This window comes from Condylostylus longicornis, unplaced genomic scaffold, assembly GCF_029603195.1.
Source record: "Condylostylus longicornis isolate FDR11 unplaced genomic scaffold, ASM2960319v2 ptg000135l, whole genome shotgun sequence".
Lineage (NCBI taxonomy): Eukaryota > Metazoa > Arthropoda > Insecta > Diptera > Dolichopodidae > Condylostylus > Condylostylus longicornis.
Genome location: NW_026578103.1, coordinates 1,259,124 through 1,282,801, shown reverse-complemented (window position 1 = coordinate 1,282,801; position 23,678 = coordinate 1,259,124). Strand labels below are relative to the sequence as shown.

At 23.6% G+C, this 23,678-nt stretch overlaps 1 protein-coding gene across 1 annotated transcript in view; it reads left to right on the top strand.

Annotated features, from left to right (window-relative positions):
* Positions 1 to 21,354, top strand: part of LOC129615112 (out at first protein) — a 148,183-nt gene extending 126,829 nt beyond the window's left edge. The window contains exons 5-7 of the mRNA XM_055530187.1: positions 17,519 to 17,632; positions 18,215 to 18,533; positions 19,337 to 21,354. Of these exons, the coding sequence (XP_055386162.1) occupies positions 17,519 to 17,632; positions 18,215 to 18,533; positions 19,337 to 19,626 (723 nt within the window). The 3' untranslated portion in view covers positions 19,627 to 21,354. The remainder of the gene's footprint in view (positions 1 to 17,518; positions 17,633 to 18,214; positions 18,534 to 19,336) is intronic.
* The last annotated feature ends 2,324 nt before the right edge of the window (positions 21,355 to 23,678 follow it).

Genomic DNA, 23,678 nt, shown 5'->3' with positions numbered 1-23,678 from the left:
TTCGGCTCGTCGATAATGTTGCTTTTACGTAAAGCTATTAAAGACAAAAGCGATGTTATCTGTGCAGTTAAATTTGTAAATTTATTCAAAACGCAAATACCATTTTTTTTTTAAAATAAAGTAATAGAAAAGTCTTCTAAATATGAAATTTCATTTGATAACCAAATTGCTGTTATAACATTGCTGTTATAACTTTCAAATAATTTTTTAATGACTATTACTATTGAATTTATGTTTTGCTGGCTTTTTATATTAAGGCAATTGAGATTGCATTTTTTATACTGATATTCCTTCATTTAGTGTCATCTAGCGTATGCAATTAATCTAATATGTTGCATGTATTCACTTCAATTGTGTAGAAAGTTTTCATATATTTTTTCTAATTTCTCATTATGTATTTGAGTTTTAAGCTCTTCAGCTTTTTTCCAAAAAAAAGTGAACAAAACTACTCATTAGTTTGACTGCATTAGTTTAGAGATATAGAAACTTATTTCGTGAGAATCAAATTTTTAGAAAATTGTAAAAAGTACTTTGAAATTTTAGCAATTTTTACCTGTTTTTATTTCTTTTTTCTTCGTTTTCCATTGAAATTCAATAACATGTTCTTAAATGTAATTATTTTTATTTAGGGTTAAAACAGGTAACAATCGGGAGAGCCGATTACAAATTCTCACTGGTTGTTCTCTTTTTTATTAGAAAATTTTTGAAAAATAACAATATTTTTTTTTTTTGTGATAAAATCAAAAATTTTCAATTTGTCTTTTTATATATTTTTGTATGTGAGTATATATACATATGTATATATTATATTATATGAATGTGTGTATATTATATTATACCATTCAAAAATTTTAAAATTTGATATTCCATGCAAATTTAGACATTATTATTATTTAAACTGATATACTGAGACTTACAAATGAAAAGTTACATTTCCATTTTTAATTAAAAATGAAAACATATTCATATGGAAGAAAAAAAAATACATGTTTAAAAATCAATTTCATTCAAAACTTCTTACATTTGAAGGATTAATTTTGTATTTTCATATGTAGTAATAATATAAATACGTACATACATACATATTATGTACATATGTATTAAGTATCTGGGTATATATTTGTTATATAACATAAATACGTAGCAATTTTAGTTAAAAACCCTTAATCGTTATATATGCATATGTAGTATGTACGCATTCATGTACATGTTATGTATTATAAACATTTATATGTTGAGGACTTATCTTAAAGTCTGATTGATGTAATTATATGTTTGAACACGTACATAAAAATCATACCCTATTATGGGATTTAGCTATATAATGTACAATTTTATATATGAAACATACACCGCCTTTTTGCTAAAGGTCAAAAACTTTGATTTCTGAGTTTAATATACAAGAGTAATAGTTGTGTAAGGGGCTTGAGTCACTCCGGTTTTATGTTTCTACCTTAAATTGCTTGATTCACTGTCCAGCTAGTTAACCTGATGAAACAAATCTCAACAAAACTAGCACTAAAAAAAGTCTTGAAGCTAGATAAACATTTTATTTTAATTACGGCTTTTGTATTACACTCGTTTTCAACAAATAAGTAATTTAGCACAGATAATCTTTCAATAATTCTAATATTTTTAGAAAACTGCTCTTGACATTTGATAGCCTGTAATAATTCATCAAAATTTTCTATGTTTATAGCGATAAATTAATTATTTAGAGGTACACAGTTATTCTTCATAATGTCAATGTTCATCCTATGAAATATATGTACAAGTTCATCTATTATACAGAAACGGACTTTTACACATTCACATTTTATTTTTCTTAAAAATTCTGTTGTAATAAAAAAAATAAATATATATGTATAAGTTAATTCGTAGATTAAGTAAATAATTTTATTGTATTACTTTTAAAATGTAAGTATTAAAAGTTTGTATACTCTATACATACTATATGAAATATATGAGAAAAACGTAATAATTATGTCTACATAACATAATATAGTATTTGTGTACAAGCATGCTGACTTTTTGAAAAGATATATGTATACATTATTTGTACATTTAAAGATCCTTTTTTTAAAGCCCTTTTTTTCTTATATTTAGCACTTTTCAAAAAAAATGTGCTTATTAGTTACTAAGCCCGTCCGTCCGTCCGTCCGTCCGTCATTACGTCTGTGCGTGTGTCTGCTTACAAAACTCCTCCACCCTTGCAAATAAAAAGCTGAAATTTCATACGTACATTGTTCTTAATTCCGTGGAAGAAACTGCCCTCTAAAAATTATTGCCCCTCAAAAACCTAAAAATGCCATTTTTTGACTACTTATTTTAAGGAAACCATAAACCTTTTTCAAATTTTGTTACCGCAAAAAGTAGTGTGATGATTTTTCTACCGCTGCATGACATAAAAGTATATAAAAAAACAAAATGACTGATAAAATTAACTGTTATCTTAGTTCGTTTTTTTCGAATTTTTGATATTGTTTTTTGTATGTTTTAGGAGATTGAAATTTAAGAAACTCTTAGATATTGATAAATAATTTAATTCGTTAGAACAAAACTTTTTTCAAAACCTCGAACCCTTCTCAAGTTATCGCCTCTTGAAATTTGAAAAATTTTAATTTTTGGTATCATACATTTCCGGAACCACAAGATTTGTCAAATTTCTATAAATGCAGAAAGCTAACGGTAAAAGCTATGTCATCAAAAAATATAAACATTTTTCTTAACTAACATAATTAACCCTTAAATTCGAGCATTATGTTAACATCTTTTTCAGTGTTTTTTTTGTTTTATATCAAAGATTGCTGACATTGCCCATTTAAAAGGTATGCAATTTTGAAATATATTTGTATATAAATGAAAATAATTTTAATATTGTAGTACATAACTGTAGATTGTTTTTAAAAGTAGTATTTTCACTTGTTAAAGAGAAAAGTGCTACAATACAAGCCATTGATTTGACCTAACTTTATTTATGTTTACTATCATGATGATTAAAAATTGTAATATTTGGGTTTAATTTAGAAACCTTTCAATTTGATTCAGGGTATATATACCATTAAAAAAAATTAATATAACATTTTTGTTTCAAATACAAATCTCACTAACACCTTAAGATTAAATATTATATTTTTCCGTCCTACTATAGTTGAATATTGAATAATTATATAGTTGTACTATAGTTGAATATTGGTTTTAATCTATATAAAACCTTAAAAAAAAAACAAAATTAATTCTTTCGATTAAATGTGGGGCTTATTGAAAAGAAAATTTTTATTGTGTAAAGTAAGTTTCGGTAACATAAAATAATAAGGGCTGCAATAAGATACTTTACTATTGGAATGAAAAATATTACTTAATAGACAATTTTAAGGATGAGTAAATTACGAAGTTGTTTAAAAAAAATAACGAAATTTTGTGCTTTTTTATTTTTTATTGATTTTACAATACCCACGTACAAACAAACGTTGTTAAGAGATTTTTTCAGTGTGGCTGACTTGATTTAATTAGATTTCACAAAATAACTTTTTGTATACAAATTTAAATTTTGTTTAGCTAATTGTTCAGAATGTTTTTAAAAATATTTTAAAAATTTGAATTAAATGACTATTAGCATATGGGAGGGCCTATATGAAACTGAGAGTAAATTACTGATTGGCAATTGATAGAATTTGCGATTAAATTTGTAAGAAAGATATTAAGAAATAAATGTAAGCCTCATGAATCAAGTAACAAGGATGTTTTTTGCAAGAGACTTAAACTAAACAGTTGAAATAATTTGAGCATTTATAAGGGACTTTGAGCTTTGATTTTTAAAGATTAAGATAATTTAATGAGTGACCCAAAAAGAATACATTATTTTTCGGTCAAAATGTAAAACCTTGGTTCCTGAAACAAAAGAATTTGTATAAGGTACAAAATACTTACGGTAATGTTAACCATCATGAAGCTTCAAATTAAATAACAAATGTTTCAAATTCCTCTCTCTCAGCACTCTTAATTAAATTTAAATTCTAAAAGATATTCATGTAAAATATCGCGTTGAAGAAATAATTTCCAATTTTTTGAAATATTTTTTTAAAAGTATCAAAGACTTTTTCTTTTTTTTACAATTTATGTTATCTGATCAGATCTTTGTCGATGAAGTGTAATTAATTATTGCGGATATTTTATGTTAGATTTAGGAACATTATTGTGCTATTGTTCAATAAATTATAAGTAATTATTATTGTTCTCATTTGTTTCCTCGTTTTTCGTCTTTCCTTTTTATAACTTTTTTGCTAAAAATAATATAAATAATTTTATTATTGCTTTTATAAGAATTTTTAATAAGTATATCTATTTGGAAAAATCATACACACATATTTGACAAAAAACATGAATATTTTTAAAATTTAGAAGTTGGAATTTGAAGATTCAAAAAAAAAATAAATTTAAAATTTAAAATTAAAATCAAAATTTTAAATTTCATATTTAAATTCTAATTCAATTTGTAAAATTTACTAAAGTAAATTTGGGGCACTGACTTGATATTATATGCAAAATTTAATATTATGGAAAAATTTATGAAAATAATTAATTTTAAATAATATTTTCATACATACATAATAAATATATATATATGTATGTATATATTGTTGGTATATATATATTTGTTCAACCTATTTTAAAAATGTAAATACATATATAAAATATTAATTGTTTTTTTATAAATTTTCAATTTAAAAAATTAAATCTAAATACATATATACAAATAGACATTCGTTTATAAGTACACAATGTTTATTTGTCCACTATATTTAATGTATAGAATTAAAATATTAATTTTTAATTGGTAAATATTAACATTGACGCCAGATGTACAACAATGTTTCAAAATTGAAAATTTTCTTTCGATTCAATAAAACTATTGCATTTTTATTATAATTGCAATTAATTTATTACAACGTCTATATATACATATACATATTTTAAGGATATCCCCTCGACATGTTCAAAAATATATTATGCATTTTATGTTCATTTGAGTTTTGTAATCCCTACGGATCTACTAAACCAATTTGATCGGCAAATGGAAAAATTGTGTATAAAAATAGTGATTTTTTTATATTATATTTTGATTAATTATTGTATAAATTTTCTGTTATTACATATTATATAAAAAGTGATTATCTTGACTGAAATTCTGTTATAATTTTCGTAAAATAAAGCTATTTAATATAAAAGCTGTAAAAAATTAAAATGAATCAATGAAATCCACTTTTTTGTTTTTCAATAATTTTTAATAGATATGTAGCTATAGATGAGTTTAATGTGTCGGTATTCACGACATTGTTTAATTGGTCATTAGGGTTTTGTTCCCAAAGGCTTCTCAACCTAGATTAATTTATGCAATTCGCCATAATTTTAAAAAAGGCAAAAAACAATCTGTAAAATTCGTGAATGCTAAACGAATCTGCAAAATGCCAGAATTTCGAATACATTATTTGTACCAACCGCATTTTGTATAAGTATACAATATACATAATTGGTTATGTGATGGCAACAAATTTTGCATATCGAGTTTTCGGTGGGAACGCACTTCTCCATGTTAGATAACCGGAAATAAACTATTTTCAACAACCTGTCGATCTCTCGGTCTGTCGGTCTGTGTGTGCACGCGTGTATCTCAAGTTCGACTGAACCGATTTTCATGAAATTTTTTATGTAAGTTTATTTTGATTTTTGGAATATATCAAACATCTGGAACTGGACCTTTTAACGGGCCTGTTTTACATTTTTGATCATTTGGAAGAAAATATTCAATAGATTTACTTGGAATTTCATATATAAGCTTCATTCGACCGTACGTGAAACCTCTTTCCAAATTTCTTCCAAAATGGAAGAAATCAGGTGTCAGCAACTGAACGTTTCCTACGGGATTTTATTGAAATTTAATATTTAAATTCGACATGTTATAACAAGAAATCTATAATTTTTTTGGAAAAATAAGGGTTCGGAAACTGATCTGGGGGCCGATTTTACATTTTTTGTCATACCTACGAAACGAATTGATGGATTTTCTTGATATTTGAGTTTTGGTCATATTTGAGCATCTCAAGAAATTCGAGTAGCCCAAAACGTAACTCTACTATGATCCCAATTTACATTTTTCTAGGTATATTAACTGAAAGCTTAATAACGCCCTAAAAATTGAAAAGAAGTATTTAAGAGACATTTTTATAATATTCTGTAACACTTTCACTTAACTAGACAACACATTGCGGTCGGTTAATATAGTGTAAGCTTAATATGTTCCAAATTCAAGAGTTCTATAACTAAACTGCTCAAAAACTTCATATAAGTTCTTGTTTAAATAAATTATTGAAATATTCTGATAATTTCATCAATTGTTACTCTTATTTATCATTTACGTGAAAACTGTTTCAATTACTTTTTTTCGTTTCCATTAAAAAGTGATGGAACGCTTTAATTTTAAATTTATAATATCAGAACGTATTGAAAAATCGGATATGAAATTTTGAGAACTTTGAAGAAACATCATTAAATTGAATTTAATTTTATTGCACTTTGTTAATCTTCAACAGTTTTCTGTAATAAATCATTTGGTAAAAATGAAGTAGACTAAATTGGTAGTGAATCTTTTTATATGTAAGCTCAAAACCATTTTGCTTTTTTGTAATTTTGCTCAAAACCACTTGCTTTTTTGTAAATGGCCAAATCTAATTATTTCCACATAGACTTATTCTTTGACACATTATGACAAAAATTTTTGCCTTCAAATTATTTTAGTCTTCTGATTTATCGTCATCAATTTACGTAGTATTTCTTTGGTAACTAAGAGTTTTTCTACTATACTTGTTTTAAGTTATCTAGGAATGTAATCCTAATAAGTAAATCTGTAGCCATAGTAATATTGAAATGTAGATGTGTCCCTATTTTTATGAACTTAACTGTCGTTATCAATCAAAATAAGACAAATATCTACAAAAAATTTTTTCTGGAATTATATTCGGTCAAGTTAAAAAACTGACTATAACTTTTCAAAAGAAAATACTTGTTAAGAAATGTGGAATCAGAAAAAAATCCACACTAACTTTTTTGCTATAAAAAGTTTTTAAATTTCCTTTTAAGTAAATATTTCTTCAGAAGATTTTTTTAATCAAAAAAGGTCGCTTAAACAGATTATTAAATTAAATTTTTCGTTTACTTTTTATTTTTTTTGGGATGAAATTAATTTAAAAAAAATCAGTAACTTTTCAAACCTTTTCTTCATGGTTTTTCCATAAAAGTTTTCCCTTAACTGGCTCTCGTTACGCTGCGTTTTATAACAGTTAAATTTGATGAATGAAGAGTTATGATTTTTTTGTGTTTTTTTTTTAACGAAGAAACGAGTTGAATTACGATTATTTTCTTAAATTATTAATTAGTGCATTTTAATATTAAGTTACAGGTGTAAAATTAATAACGTATAAATATGGGTACATTACAATATTAATCCTGAGTAACGATTGAAGTACATTTTAAACTTGGGCAATGAATGTCATGATGAACCGACCTTGTGTATTTTATATAATATATTTAATGGTATAGGTATGTAAAATGAATGTACGAACGTCTGGGGTTCCGATAATATAAAGATTTTTAAGTTAAAAGTCTCTTCTTTAATTCTGTTATCTTTCACTTCACCTTGAAAAACTAAAAATAAGTTTATTTAGATGTACGTAATAATTATATCAAAATTAATTGATTAAGCTTCGAATTTTTTAAGTAAAAAGTTATACATTTTTATAGACATTTTCCTCTTTAGGAAAACGCAGTTTCGGTTTCGTAATAATATTTTTATTAGGTGGTAGTTATTTTTGTTATCAAGCGAACAAAGCTAAGTGGAAAAATACTATTTGAAGTACATTTTCTTAACTAACATATTACAGTTATTTATTTTACACTAATAATGCGCATGTACATGACCTAAAATGTTTTATGACACTATAAATACAGTGGAATATAAACCAAAGTCTTTCACTGGGCATTACAACTTATCGCTCAGCTTTTAAGCACATATAAGAAAAATATCTGTTTCGAAGGTTAATAGTCTAACATGCACGTAATTTTGCCGTTTATTTTTATTTTAAAACATAATTGTCCTAATCATTGACTCAATAATAATTGAGATAGTGGTGCGAATATTCTAAAAATACTTGATGCACTGTAAGAAATTTACATATTAAAATTTTGGTTATGTCCATTAAAAAATTTTGTCAAAATTATTTGGTTTGTTGCCGTAGCTGCTATAAAACTTCAACATTCAAATTGGAGAGTATATCGATTTTTTTTATAATTTTATGGTGATCCTCACTATAAACATATGTGAAAACGAGAAAAAAAAGAGTTGACCTTGTCAACTCTGTGATACCCGTACGAATTTGTTATCCTATGTGCGAATAAAGATGCCATAACTGACTATAAGACAGACTATGACTTTAAGTTGCCGTATCACCATATTAATTTATGCAAAATTTCAGTAGTATATGTTTTTCAAAATACTGTGTGTGGCAAACTGCTATTGAAGTTGTATGGCAGCTACCAGAAAGAGCCAAGAAATTTTAACGAATTTTGTCAATCACATCGGCTTTACTAATATATTTGCTTGGGTGAAATTTCAATACCACAACTTTTATAGTTTCTGAGATATAGCCAAATTAATTTTGAAGTTGTATGGCAGCTACCCGAATCGGTACCCCTATCATGTCCAATTTAAATAGTGTTCTGGCACTGACTACAATAAATCATTTGTAAAAATTTGGTGAACTTAGCCCAATTAGTTTTTGAGTTATCGTTGGGACGGACGGACAGACAAATCTGAATCAACTCAGAATTTGACGCTGATCAAAAACATGCACTTGAGGCTATATCTAAGACCGTTATTTCGTAGCGTTACAAACGGTAACAAATTTAGTATACCCTTCGAACATACGTTCGTACGTGTATAAAAAATGTAGCCGGTTTACGTTAATTCAAATCGCCAAATCTCCTTTTTCTCATTTAAGTGAGAAAATGCCACCTCCATGATAAATTTTTTGTATTCCATCAATTTGTTTTCAATAACCTAAAATAAAATGTTATGTAAATTTGATAATTTGAAGATGAATGAAGCTTTCGTGTATATGAAAAACATGTCTTCTTACTTTTATTTGTACCTTATATTTATATTGTTTTTTCAATCCTTATTCGTGTACACAACATACAATTAAATTATATTATATCTAAATAAAAAAGAGAAATTTAAACTCCTCGGTTACCATACCACAATGTTAATTCATTTGAAATTAAGAGAAATTTTTTCTGGTAGCTATACCTAAACCGAAAAATATAAAAGAAAATTCAAAATAAATTTTCATTTATAATTGGTTCATTTATTTCGAAAACCTTTAATTCAAATTTTTGTAAGTTCACAACGTTTTTGTGTAAATAACCGAATTAATTTATTACATAATTTGGTTATTAATCATTAATTCCACAAAAAAAAAATTTGTTTTCCTTAACATTCGTTTATGTAGTACTTGCAAATATATACATAAGTATTATTATACACATATTTATAATTTTGTATTTATGTACAAATATTTTCTCCACTTAATTACCAATTATAATTTCATCATAACTAAACATGAAGAAACATTAAAAGAATGAAGAAGGGTGTACTAAAAAATTATTATAATTTGTACATAATTGCTAGGTTTGTTGATTTTCATACCCTTACATAATATACCAAGTTAGTTATTTATATAAATGTATACATACATTTTGTTAAGTATGGAATAAAAAATGAAAAAAAAAATTTAAGATGACAAATTGTTAACTTTTGTTAAATGTTCTTTCGCGTACAAAAATCTACATTTTATTTGTCAAATTTCTTTTATTCATAATTCACTCTGAGAAAGAGTGAATGTGGCTTCACATGATATAGGGCATAATATCTAACAAATGTCTATACCATAGAATTACTTGTATTTTTTATTAATTTTTTTAATTTAATAACATTTTAGTAAATTGAATCAAGTGTTCAATCCTTGAAATATTTTAATTGAATTAAATATTAACAGATATACATATGCCATGTACAGCAAGTAATTTAATGCGTGCTGTAATAACCCACAAATATGGGAGATTCTGAAATATTTATGAAATTTCGTTTTGAATTTGAGTGAACTTTATTTTAAATTTTAGTTAAATATTAGTTGCCTTTATAGTATATTTAAATCAAATATCTATTTGTTACTACTAAAAAAGGAAATTTAAAATTTTCGCTTCAATTTTTAATATATTGTTTCTAAAATAAATTATAACGATCGACAAGGCTTCTAGGTCTATTATTTCGCGAAATATTTATTTTATTTGCTTTTTTATAAAACATTTTAGTTGCAATTTTTATGTAGCAATTTTAAATTTCCGCATTTACACATAAATCCGTAAAATTCATTTATACTGTTTACCATTTTGATGAAAGCCCATACACTGTATAGTTAAACATGTAACTTAATTTTAAACAATAAAATAAATTATTTAGGCCCAAAATGATGATGTTGAATTATTAACGTAATACGAGGGACAAATATTTACAAAAAAAAATAGGGACAAAATAATTATAAACAGTTGAAAAGGAACAAATTTTTTGTTTGTTTAAGTAGCACAAAAACGTAAAAAAAAGCAAAGTCCTATACTCACATATATTTTTAGTGAAAATTATTACATATTCAAAGTTTTTTATTAATTAAATTTCACAATTTAAGTAGTGGAGTACTTCACTGTCTGCTGTTATACACTTTTTATGATATTTATTCACCTCCAAAATATTTATAATTTAAAAAAAAAAGTGTAAATATTTTTAAAGTATATCTTTTTCTTACTCTCTTTTTACTTCTTTCCCTTTTCTTCCCTTTCTTTTCCTATTGTTATTATTATTATTATTATAATAAAGTGAGGAAAATTCTTTAATAATTGTTTTTTTTTTCTTTTGAAAAATAGTTGAAAAATTATGTAAAGTTCTTCTCTTAATTTAAAGTTGTTGTAATTTTATGAAATGTGTATATGTATGTAGATAAAAATATAAGCATTTTTTGTATTACAAGTCTACGGGTAATAAAGATTTCATTTAATGTAATGTACGCATTCGATATTATACCGAATAAACACATAAGTTGTCTGTTATATAGTATATAGAGGAGAAAAATTATTGTGACAATTTAAATATTTCCCTTTATAATGAAAAATTCTTTTTTAACACATTTTGGTATTTGTAAAAGAATGAAAACAAAAGAACAAAATAATAATAAAAATATATATGCCTGGAAATTACGCTCTCCTATTGTATTATACACTACATAATACATTAATATATTATGTATTTATGTATATTTACAAAGTGTAAGTGTTTGTATATTATGTACTCGTATTCTCTTTTATTTTTAATTTTAATTAAATTCATTTACACGTTCTATCTATTATATGTTGCTGATGCAATATACCCTTAATTTAAATAAAAACAAAAAAGTACTAAAATAGAATAACAAAGTATTCCTTACATTATAACGTATATTTACTTATGTATCTATGTTTGTTATAATATTATACTTACTTGTTATAATATTATATGTATACATTTTCAAGTTTTTTTAAAAAATGCAAGAATTGAAATTTTGAATCCTTCTCGACGTCCTCTACAAATGTTGTAGTAGATGTATTTTTTAAATAAATTTTTAAATCAAATGTGATGTAGTTTTAAAATATATATAAGAATATAAAAAGTTTTTTTTCTTAATTATCAACTTAACTTATATAGTACTCATGTGTAAGTATTCATATACCTATACTCACTTATTCTCTTTTCTTTAATTTTTAAAATTTCACGTTTTTACAAACTCTTATAATATTTACATAATAATGTTTACTTTACTCACTATAGTTTATAACTACTGCATACCTTTGGAAAAGTGAAAAACTATTTATATATTTATGTTTGTGTATGTGTATGTACTTAGTTTCGTTGTTTGCTTTCTAAAAAACTTCTTTAGTAAGTTTTTTTTTATTTTTTAATGTGTCATAAATAATAAAAATATGTTTAAATTTGTGTATATAAGTAGTTATGGTAGCTACAGACATAAAATAATTTTTTTCTTATTCCTATTTCGTACGCTCGAAAAACGTAAGTTTGAGTAAACTTTTTCCTATTTGCCAAATTACTATGTATTTAAGGTGGAATATTAAAATATCAGATTTTTATTCCAACTGACAAATAATAATTTTTCTCATTCCTCTTTTCTTTTACTCTATATTTCCGCCAGACAAATCTAATAATACTAATAATAAATGAAATAATTATACATTAACATACATAGTTATTATGTATGAACATTATGAAATCATATTTATTGGGATCGTCAAACATATAATTGAAAATTATCTAGGATATTTAGGATAATCATTACTCGTATTATTTTGGATTTATATGGAATTGTATTATACATAAAAAATAATATAAATTATTATATAAGTATTATAATACTTATATAGTGTATACAGCACATAAGATTTATAATGAACTTTTGGTTTATTGCTGTTCTTAATGATGAAAACTATAGTAATAAAAATTGAAAAAAAAATTTTATATAATGTAAGAGTAATGTTTAGTATAAACAATAGTTCAATGATTTGAGCATTGATCATCCATAGATAAACTGTTTCGAGTTTAAATCTCAAACTGATCATATTTGTATATTTAGCTATATACACATATATATAACTTGATATTTAGTACTATATAATATAGAATTATACTTTTATAAGGCGTTAAAAATGAGTGCCGATATGACACAAAATAGTAAAGTCGAAATTAAATAAAATTGCAGCTCAATTTTGCTTTATATTTTTCAAAAACTTTATGCTCTCGCACTCTTTTTGGTAATTATTAATATTTTTCCATAATTAAAAATTTATGTTACTCTAAATATAAGGACGGTTCTATGGAAATGCTAATTTTAAATTTTGTAAATATTAATGTTCTTAATTTTTAAAAAAATTTTGAAAACTTGATTGTTTTAAATGAGTTTTTAAGAGACACTGTACTCTATATAAACGAATATCTTTTAAGTAATTATAGACTGAAACAAAAAATATTTATAACTTTATGTTATAGATAAAATTAAAGAAAAAGACCAATTATGAATTTTTTTTGCAAAGAAAGATTGCGTGCTGTAACAGAAGCTAATATGCATAATTTAAATTCGTAACGATATTATTTTAAAGAGTTTCAAATAACATAACAAATAACATAACGAGTTTTTCATTACCTGCTTCATACCAGTAATATAATTTTTCAACTAATATATTTTTGTTATGTGCTTATGTTTAGAAAAATGGAGCAAAATGGAATTTATTAGACTTTATTATAATAATGTTATTATTAAGGTTCCAAATTAACATGGTATTAAATTTGATCTTATGCTTTGACATATAAAAAAAACCTATAATTTTAAATATTTTTTATTTTTATTAGTTCTTTTCCCAAAAAAATATTTTTTTTTTTATTTTTAAGATTACAATTGCTATCCGACTACTGTCAAATGCTTTATTTCCTAATTTTAATGTCTTCATAAATTTATTTAATTTTAAGTAAAAAAAAATTGGTAGCATTCAATCTATGATGTAAATTAATAGATAAATTTAGATCAAACCAATGGTTTGTAAAGGAGCATTTTTCTCTTAAGCAGATCAAAATTTGTTTTTTTTTTAAACAATACTAGCCACTACCTGATTTATTCTCATTCATACGAAAACTTTTTTATACTTTAAAAAATAGCATACTTGTAGGAGAATACAAAAAATTAGAATTAAATATCAGGTAAAAAAAGATAAATAATTTTGATGCCAAAAAATTTACAGATAGAATTTAGCTTTTATAGAAATTCAGAAAAGCTTCGAAAATAAAAAACGGTAAATATTGAAATTTTTAAGTGGAAATTTTTTTTTCAACATAATAAACATTTAAAGATAGTTCGAAATAACTTTTATGAAGAATTCTAAAAAACCAGTGCATAATAAATAAATTCTAAAAAATAGTGCAGCTTAATAAATCTAGGTAAAATAATCATTTTACCTCTTACTAAATCAGAATAGAATCCATTCATTCCGTATCTGTGTTTTTTAATTTATTGATCAATTTCAGTGACAAAAATTGAAAAATTGAAATTTCTAAGTTATAGCTAGCTTATTTCAACTTATACATACATATTATGTTGAAATAAAATAAAATTTTAAATGAATTTATGGTAAACAGAAAATCTATACATTTATTAACAATTTCGTACTTATTCTTAACAAGGTCGTTTTGAATTTTATTAAATTTATTTTTATATTAGATAACATAACAATTTAGAGAATATGTGCATTCCTACATTATAGCTACCTTATATGTGTATGTGTATATTTGACATGATTTCATTATCCTACTTAAATACTTTCTCGCTTGCAATTTGCATTAAATTTATGATTGAATTGTTATCAATGTAATATTTTCTAATAATGCGCCACGTCCTTAAATGCTCTTTCATTTCCTTTTCAAAAATATATTATGTATTTCCTTGTTTAAATAGTTGTTAGTAATTGTGATTGCTTTTGAAATTAAATAAAAAGGAAACAGAAAAAAAAAATCATTTTCCAGATTAGTGGTAAATACATTAACGGCTGGTTTTTATCGGACAGAATCAAACATTTTCTTTTATTAAAATTCTATACAGTAGTTCTATAATTTAAATTCTATGGTAATATTTTAACAAATTAAAAAATATAAAAACATACTAAATATTTCTTGATGAATTTTAAAAAATTTAACCGCAATTTTCAATTTAAATGATTTATTAAAATTTTAAAATTTAAACCACAAACTTCAATGTAATTAATTGACTGTCTATCATTAAATTTTAAAGTTCTTAATCGGATTTAACATCTCTCCCATACAAAATGTACAAATATTTTAATATAAAAAAAAATTAAAATGTTATCTTGTCTGTCACCAAAGGAATTTATATAAAAAGTATTTTGCACTGTATTATGTAATTACTGCTATAACTATGAGGTATCTAAATATAAAGGATAAAAGTACTTTAACAAAAAATTATATTAAAAGCGATATCTGAGAGAATGGATTTTTTAGACCAATAAAACATTTCTCATGACAAAACTCGTAATTTTCCGTCTTGTATACATAATATACAATTTTATAAATAAATACACTTTATGTGTGCGTATATTATTTAGGTATACTTTTAAAATCTAGTTTTAAATGACCAATATTACTATACATTTTTATAATATTTTCATCTATTTAGAAAAAATTCACAAACGAAGAAAAATGTGCTTACATATAAGTTTTTTTTATTAAAGTTCATAAATTTTAATTATTGAAAGTGAAAGTATGGAAATTGAAAAAAAATTTTTGTTCCTGTCCTTTAAAATCAGTTATTCATATACTATCAAGTTCTAGCATTAAAATATAAATGAAAATAAGTATAAATATACAAATTCAAGTTCTAAATTTCTTTAACATTTTTTAATATCTGTATTAACAATCTTAATTTAAATATCAAATTTCAAGAAAAATGGTTAATTATTACTCTTTATATGTATAAAAATGTTAATTTTGCTCGTAGTAAATCTTCAGTTGCTGACACGTGATTTCCTCGAAAAATTAGATGGCTTGTCATACTGTCAAACGAAGCTTATATATAATATTTCAAGTAAAGCAGATCAATATTTCCTTAAATATGATAAAAAATGTAAAATCGGCCAGTTGTAAAAATTCAGTTTCTTAGACTTGACATAACCCAAAGTTGATCAAAACGACCCAACCTCAAAGTAAATATAGGCTAAAAGACAGAAAGACAAAAGACCGACATACATTTCTACAAAAATAGTTCATTTAGCCCTTTCCTAGCATAAAGAAATACGTTTTAACCGAAGACTCGAAATGCGAAATTTGCTCCCATTATATATCCTCCCTATTATTTACTTTACTATTCTTTCTATCACTACTAAATTTACAATTAAAAATATGGAAGATGAGTTAAAAGTTTTAAATAATTTCGTAACAATAAGAAAATCAGATTCTTGAAAAGTACTTTTTTTCTCTGAAAATTTATGTAATTATACAAAAAGAAATACGTTCTCCGTTCTATTGAGTGTGATAAAATCAAAAAAAAAGTGTGGGCAAAGCGAACACATTGGTCATGCTCCTTTTGACAGCGTATAAAAGTTCCCAACTATTTCTAATTGATGCAAATTACACCATTAAATAACACGTGTAAAATTATATAATTGAAAAGTAATTTCGAACATGTATGGTAATTCTAAATTGGGTTCGTATTTAGTTGAATAAAAACGCTAACACAATACTAAATAACACAAAGAGAAGATATGATATTCCAAAATTTTCATGAAATACTGTATGTATTTATTATATATTTTTTCTGTTTAATAAACTCGCCTCCTTCCATTCCAATTTTAGCTTAAAGTTATAATTTTCAATATAAATTTATTTTCTTTATTGTTTTGTTTTTAATGTAATATGCAATTTAGTGAAAGAATAAATCGAATAAGTAAATACAAAATAGAACTTTTTATTTTGTATAAATATTTTCATAGTATACACAAACTTTGTGTTATTTTTGACTCTACTTTTCTCAAAAAAAATTCATTTATTCTACTTATATTTTTAAATTAAAACGATATCGTGGCTTTAAGTAATAGAGTTTTAATAATAATGTCAATACTAAAAAAAAAACAAAAAAACATAAAAGAAAAACAAAAACAAAAATAAATATTTATGATTACCGAATTTTCAAGCAAACAAATCAAATTGATACAAGGTTAATTTCAGATTCAAATAAAAATAATAAAATATCTATTGATGTAAGTAAGTATATATTTACACATGTACGTGTATGCGTATATACTTTTATTTATGTCAATAACTTTCATTTTCTGTTTTTATTCGATATTCTTTCAATGCAGTACCTAATCTTTTCCGACCCCTCTTCTTCATATCCTCCACTGAAATTCTTTATATACCAATATTCTTCTTCAATTGTATAATTTTCTTTATACATACATACTTCTTTCCGCCCGATATAAATCAACTGATTTTTGTTTATTTTTATATTTTTCTGTTTTTATCCTTTTATATTAAAGCAAATAAAATGGTATTTTGTAACAAATGTTTTGAAAATGTAAATACATATAGTTAGTACATTTTATATTAAAATGGCAGGATAATAACAGCAACAACGGCAATAAGGGCGACAGCATATTTATAAAGAAAGCAAAACAAAAAAAGCATTTTTTTTTATTCATAAAATTATTTTGGTTTTTTATTTTTATTATTATTATTATTGATCTTTTATTAAATATTTTCTGTTTTATATTTAATATTTATGTATTTTTGTTTTGTATTCTTATATAGGGTGGCGAAGTGATTCAGGAAACAATAACGTCTAATGTTAGTGATGATTTAATCACACTAGAATTCCAAAGAACGGACGGAACACTTATAACACAATTAATCGATTTTCGAAATGTAAGTATATAATATGATATATAGATATAACTAAGAATATATAGCATAAATTATAATACAAATAAATAAATGTACATATATATGAATATATATAGTGTTAACTAACTTATTTAGTCTATGAATATAAACACGTTTGTTTGTATCTTTATACGTTTTGTATGGACATTCAAAATATAATTTCTCAATTCCCAATTTTCTTTTTATTATTATATGAAAAATATTGTTCGGAAGTAATTTTATATATTTTCATATACAAACAATAAATATATTTGCATATATATTATATTATAATAACGTACATTATATTTTATACATGTACGTTTTTATGATTTGTATGTATGTACATTTAATGTTCAAATAAGACTTCTTAATTCCACCCAAAGGAATCAACAGACATTTTTTCTCTTTCTTTTCGTTTTTTAACTTTTTTCTTGTTTTTTTTTTTATTTTTTTTTTTGTTTTTTTTTTTTTTTAGTTTTATTTAACTTAACTTTTAATTTTTTGATTTTTCCTTTTCTTCTTATTTAATTTTCCTTTTTTTTTTATGTTTGTTACTATTATTAATTTTTGTTTATTTTGCAGGAAGTTAAAATTCTTAAAGCTCTTGTTCTTGGAGAAGAAGAACGTGGACAAAGTCAATACCAAGTTATGTGTTTCGTGACAAAATTCATGAAAGGTGATTTTATATCTGCTGACGCTATGGCAAAATTACGACAAAAAAATCCAAGTACAATAAGAACGCCAGAAGATGATAAAGGTAAAGAAAGTTATACGATGACAGCATGGGTACAATTGAATCGATCTTTACCAATTACAAGGCATTTATATTCATTATGTTCTGAGGCAGCTGATTCAACTTATGTTCGTGATGCTGATTTAAAAGCATGGGCAGAATTACCAGGTACAAAATATACATAATATTTGTATTAGAACAAAAAAATATATACATAAAAAGTGAAAATTTATGATAAAAAAGAAGGAAAAGGAAAATTGTGATGCTGTTATAAAGTATATAACACGTTTCTCAGGCAATTAAAGTACAAGCATATATAAAGTAATAAAAATTTATTAGTGATATGACATTTAAGGATATTTTTCCGTAGTCTTTTCGTTTTTCCTTTTTTCTTTATTTTTCTTGACTATAACGAAAAATATTCATTCGAGTTTAAATAAAAATAACTTGAACAATTTTTTCTTACCGTAATGGGTTACTTTTTGGTTTTCTTTTTAACTTTTTCTTTTATTTTGTTTATTCTGTTTTTTTTGGTTCATGTAGCCTTAATATTATTCTTAATGATATATGATAAACGTCAACAATTTCTTTTCTATTTTAAACAAGCATATGTCTATATAAATATATTATGTAAATATATATACATGCTTAACTGTAATTTGAACTGCTAAAAACGTAAATTTAGTTATTTTTTTTGGAAAAAACCGTACTTTTGTTATATGCTTTTACAGTTTTGGCTTTCTTTCCCTTTCCTTCTTTTGTAATTTATTTATTTTTTATATTAGTAACTGAAAATATGTTATTTATATTATTTTTTTATATTTCTCTCCTTTTTCGGTTTTTTAATCCACATAACTTATTTAATATAAAATCAAAACCAAACACACAATAATCTAAATATATAAAATATAATATACAAATACCACAAATGTCAAAACAAAATAAAAAAAACAAAACATAAACAAAAAAAGGATCATCAATTTCAAGTTTAGAAGCAGCAACAATATTATTTCCTGATATATCGGCAAAACGTTGTAGTGAAATACTTAATTTACGTTCATCATGTTTATGTACATTAGAAATGTGTATTGGTTGGTATCCATGCGGATTAAAATATTGTAAAGGCAAAATAGATCCAATATCATCAAATGGAATTGGGCAGAATCCAACAAATTATCGTTGTGGTATTAAAACATGTCGGAAATGTGATCAATATATATATTATGTAAGAGAAAAACAACAATGTTTATGGGATGAATGACAACAGCAACATGATCAAAATGAATCGGGTATAACATGACGTAATTATAACGTGAATAATAAAATTAAAAATAATAATATTAATTATGTAAATAATAATTACAATTATAATAAAAGTAATAATAACACAAATAATATGAATAATAATAAAAATGGAAATAATAACTATAATAAAATGAAATATAATCATAAAAATATTGATAACAAATACAATAAAAATCTGAATAACTTAAAAATTATAAAAATAAATAATTTAACAAATTTAGAATTTAAAAAGAGAAAAAAACCCAAATTAAATATAGTAGATAAAAATAATAGAATAAATAACAATAACAATGATAAAAAACAAAGTAGTAAACATAATGAAATAACTCATATCGTTAGTATTAAGTATTTATTTTTATACTGGTCCTGGCTGTGGTATAGAATCATATGGAGTTATGAAAATATTTATACCAACGATACAGATGATAACATACATTAATCGTCAAATAATGTATATATGTATATATACAAACATATATATTATTATATATATATATATATTGAAAAAGAAATCCATACAAAAATAATATTAATGAAAATGTATAAAATTAAAATAAAATATATAAGAAAGAAAAAATTTATACAAATATTAAACAGAAAAGAAAAACTCAAGAATAAATCATGAAATTATATTTACATTTAATACAAAAAAAGCAAGAAAATGAATCAAAACAGTCAAAAATGTAAGGTGTTTTCGCGATTCTCATAATTAATTTTGGTTGAGTAGAAATTAAAATTCTAAAAGGACAATGATATTTTGTTGTATTCACTTAATAATATAACAAAATTTCTGATTTCTTTTTAGATTACATATTGCAGTATGTGTTACAAACTACAATCGAGTCGACAAAATTTTAAATAGTTTAAAAATATTTTATATAATATCACAGTTTTTAGCGTTAAAAACATAAAATTTTTGAACCTCATTTTTATATCAAAAGTATATTTGTTCATAAAAACATTTACAACCAGCCATTAACTTCAAAAATGCAGTAAAGTATTGCTATACAATTTACGCAATTACAGCTGAATTGTGTATTAAAACCGTATTATAGCCACTGTGAAGTAAGAATAAGTTATATAAGAAACTCAACCGAAATTCCAAGTTCAACATCATATCTTATAAAAAAAAATAATTATGTTAATTTCAATAAAAATTTTCACTTATATATGGAATTTTGAAAATCGCAGCACCATCTTTTATTTAAATCACAATATATTGAGGAGATCAAAAATTAAATAAACAGAAAAAGCAAAGCTTCTATAAAGTATAACAATATATTTTAATTTTTGGAACAATTAAAATACAAAAAAAGCAAGAAATAAAACATAAGTTTCATGAAATTTACAAGATAAAAGAAAATAAAATCCAAAAAATCTTATGTTGAATTTTTTGTAATTTTAAAATTTTTCTTATTTAATATTTCCTTATTTGACTTGTAATTGTTTTTTAATATTCTTTAAAATGTTGGATTTAATCGTGTTGAAAAGGACAAAAAGATCAAAAGCAAAAAAAAAGAAAAACAAAATGAATCACAACAGCATGTAAATTTTGTTCAGCAAGAAAAAGAAAAAAAAGCAACACAAATTTTTTACTTTACTGTTTTAGTTTTATTTTTTATTGGAATAAAGCAAGTACAACAAATGCAATTAATCTTTATTTAATAAACATACATATACATTTTGTTTCGTCTTCTGCGTTATTTTCTTTATTTTTTTCATTACTATAACTTTATTTTCTCAAAAAGAAAATAAAGTTATAAACAGCTGATGTTTCTACAAGTTTCACTCTTTCAGAAAGTAAAAAGAGAATAAAAACAAATCAAATGAATAAAACATTGCACATTAAAAATAAATATACTGTATAGATAACTGTAAGTACGAGTATGTGTTTATTTAACATTAATAGCTTTATTTTAGATTTTCACTATTTTTGTATTGAAAATAAAAAATATAAAGGACTTCTTTTATATATATGTGTGTATTTGCAAATATAATCACAGTAAAATTATGGAAAAAAACAAAATAAGCATTATTCCTTTCCACATTTTTTTTAAAACAAAAAACTCTATGAGGAAAGGCAGAAAATAATATAATAGTTAATATAATTTTATAAGAAGCAATATAAAGATTTGACGTGATCACCACATAACCTATTGCAATTTGTATGGTTTAATTTAGTGAAAATGTCGCACAGGATATTGAAAATGTCCTTTAAACACTTCCTTCAAATTTTAAGGACGTTAGTAAGTTTATCCTAGTAAATATTTACTATACCAATGAATGTCCTGAAAAACCCGTCAATTAGTTACGGCAATAGAAACAGAACTCAAATATTAAATTTTTGCGAAAAGTTAGGCGAAGTTTATATAAATTTTAAAAAATTTATCAATCCGTCAAAGTAAATTCGAATATAAATTTTCATCAAAACCGATTTAATCGAAATTGAGATTCTCATACCAATATCTTTTAAAAATTAGTTTATTTACGCTTGTTATTGACACAAATTTTCATTGAAAAGAACTGTTTCGAAAAGCAAATCAAAATAAAATGTTTTTGCCAATATGAGCATAAATATGTTAAGGAAAAATATGTTAATAGACAACACAGGTCCGGCAACAATTGACACGTCCATGGTCACCACCAATTGCAGGGGTCAAATTAAGCAACATTTTTTTTCTATTTTTAATGCAAAATCGAATATATTAATTTTTGTCAATGTGTAATTTAATTTAAAATAAGTTGAGAAATAATTCCGATCTTCAGGGTTTAATTTACGAAGATTCGATTATATTAATTTTTTTATGTTAACATTTGTCTACTCTGCGATGTTTTAATGTTTATTAATATGTTTTGATCGTTCAATTTTTTTATCTTCAATTATACATGTTCTTTTAATATAAGAAAAATATAACTAAGTTACTCTTGAATTAAAATTGGAGTAAGTATTCAATACAATCTTGTATGAAGAAGAGAAACTTACATATGCATAAAAGTTTTTACTTATTAACCGTTTGTATTTTCATATTGTGAACTTAAAATCACAAAAATTTTATTTGACTCGTAGTATTTTCCATAAATTTTAAAGATAAATTAAAATCTTTTTGTGACTCTTTGTCTAAGAGGGAAAATTTTTATATTTTTCTTTGTAAAATTTTTTAAATTAATAACTCGTAAAATTGCTTATATAGATAAATTTTAATTTTTCAGAAACCTTACTTCATTTTTCTTATTATACATAGTTTAAATTTTAGACCCTACACTGATCATTAAATTTAGCCCTTATCTTTATTTGATTAGAAATTTTATGAAACCCAAATTCGTGTTTTTATTAATAATGAGCTTTCGAAAAATTAAAAACTTGATGCATACTTTGATTCCATATTAGGGTAATTTGCACATAAAGGTTTCTCGTGTTAAATTTTCTTGAAACAGTAAAAAGTTCTAAAACTAGTAATTATATGGGGCAACATAATATAATAAAAATCTAATGAGTGAATAAAATAAAATATTTGCAAAAAGAAAAATATATTTTTTTTTACATTTCAATAGTTAACAACTTTTTTTTGGAAAATTTTAATTATACAAAAATTTAATATTTGATTGAATATTTAGGTAAAGGTACATACTTTCATAAACATGCCATATATATATATATATAAATGTGCATGTACAAAATTTTTCAATTATATTTGTGTAATATAAAAATTTTTAATTGAGTTTAATTTATAGCATTTTATATTAAATAAAATTTTGATGGAATATAGAAGTGCACAATATTAATTCGTTGTGTCGATTATTTTAATGTTATCATTGAATTTCATACATACATATATTTATTTAGCCAGGGGCCATTTATAGTTTTTTACCCTTGAGATTACTGATATATATTTTTTTTTATTAACATGGTGAATAAAGTGTTTCATTCGATGAAAATTAAAATAAAAAATTCATAAATTATATTATATAATATCATAGAATATTTGAATATCTCCGTAGCATACCTTT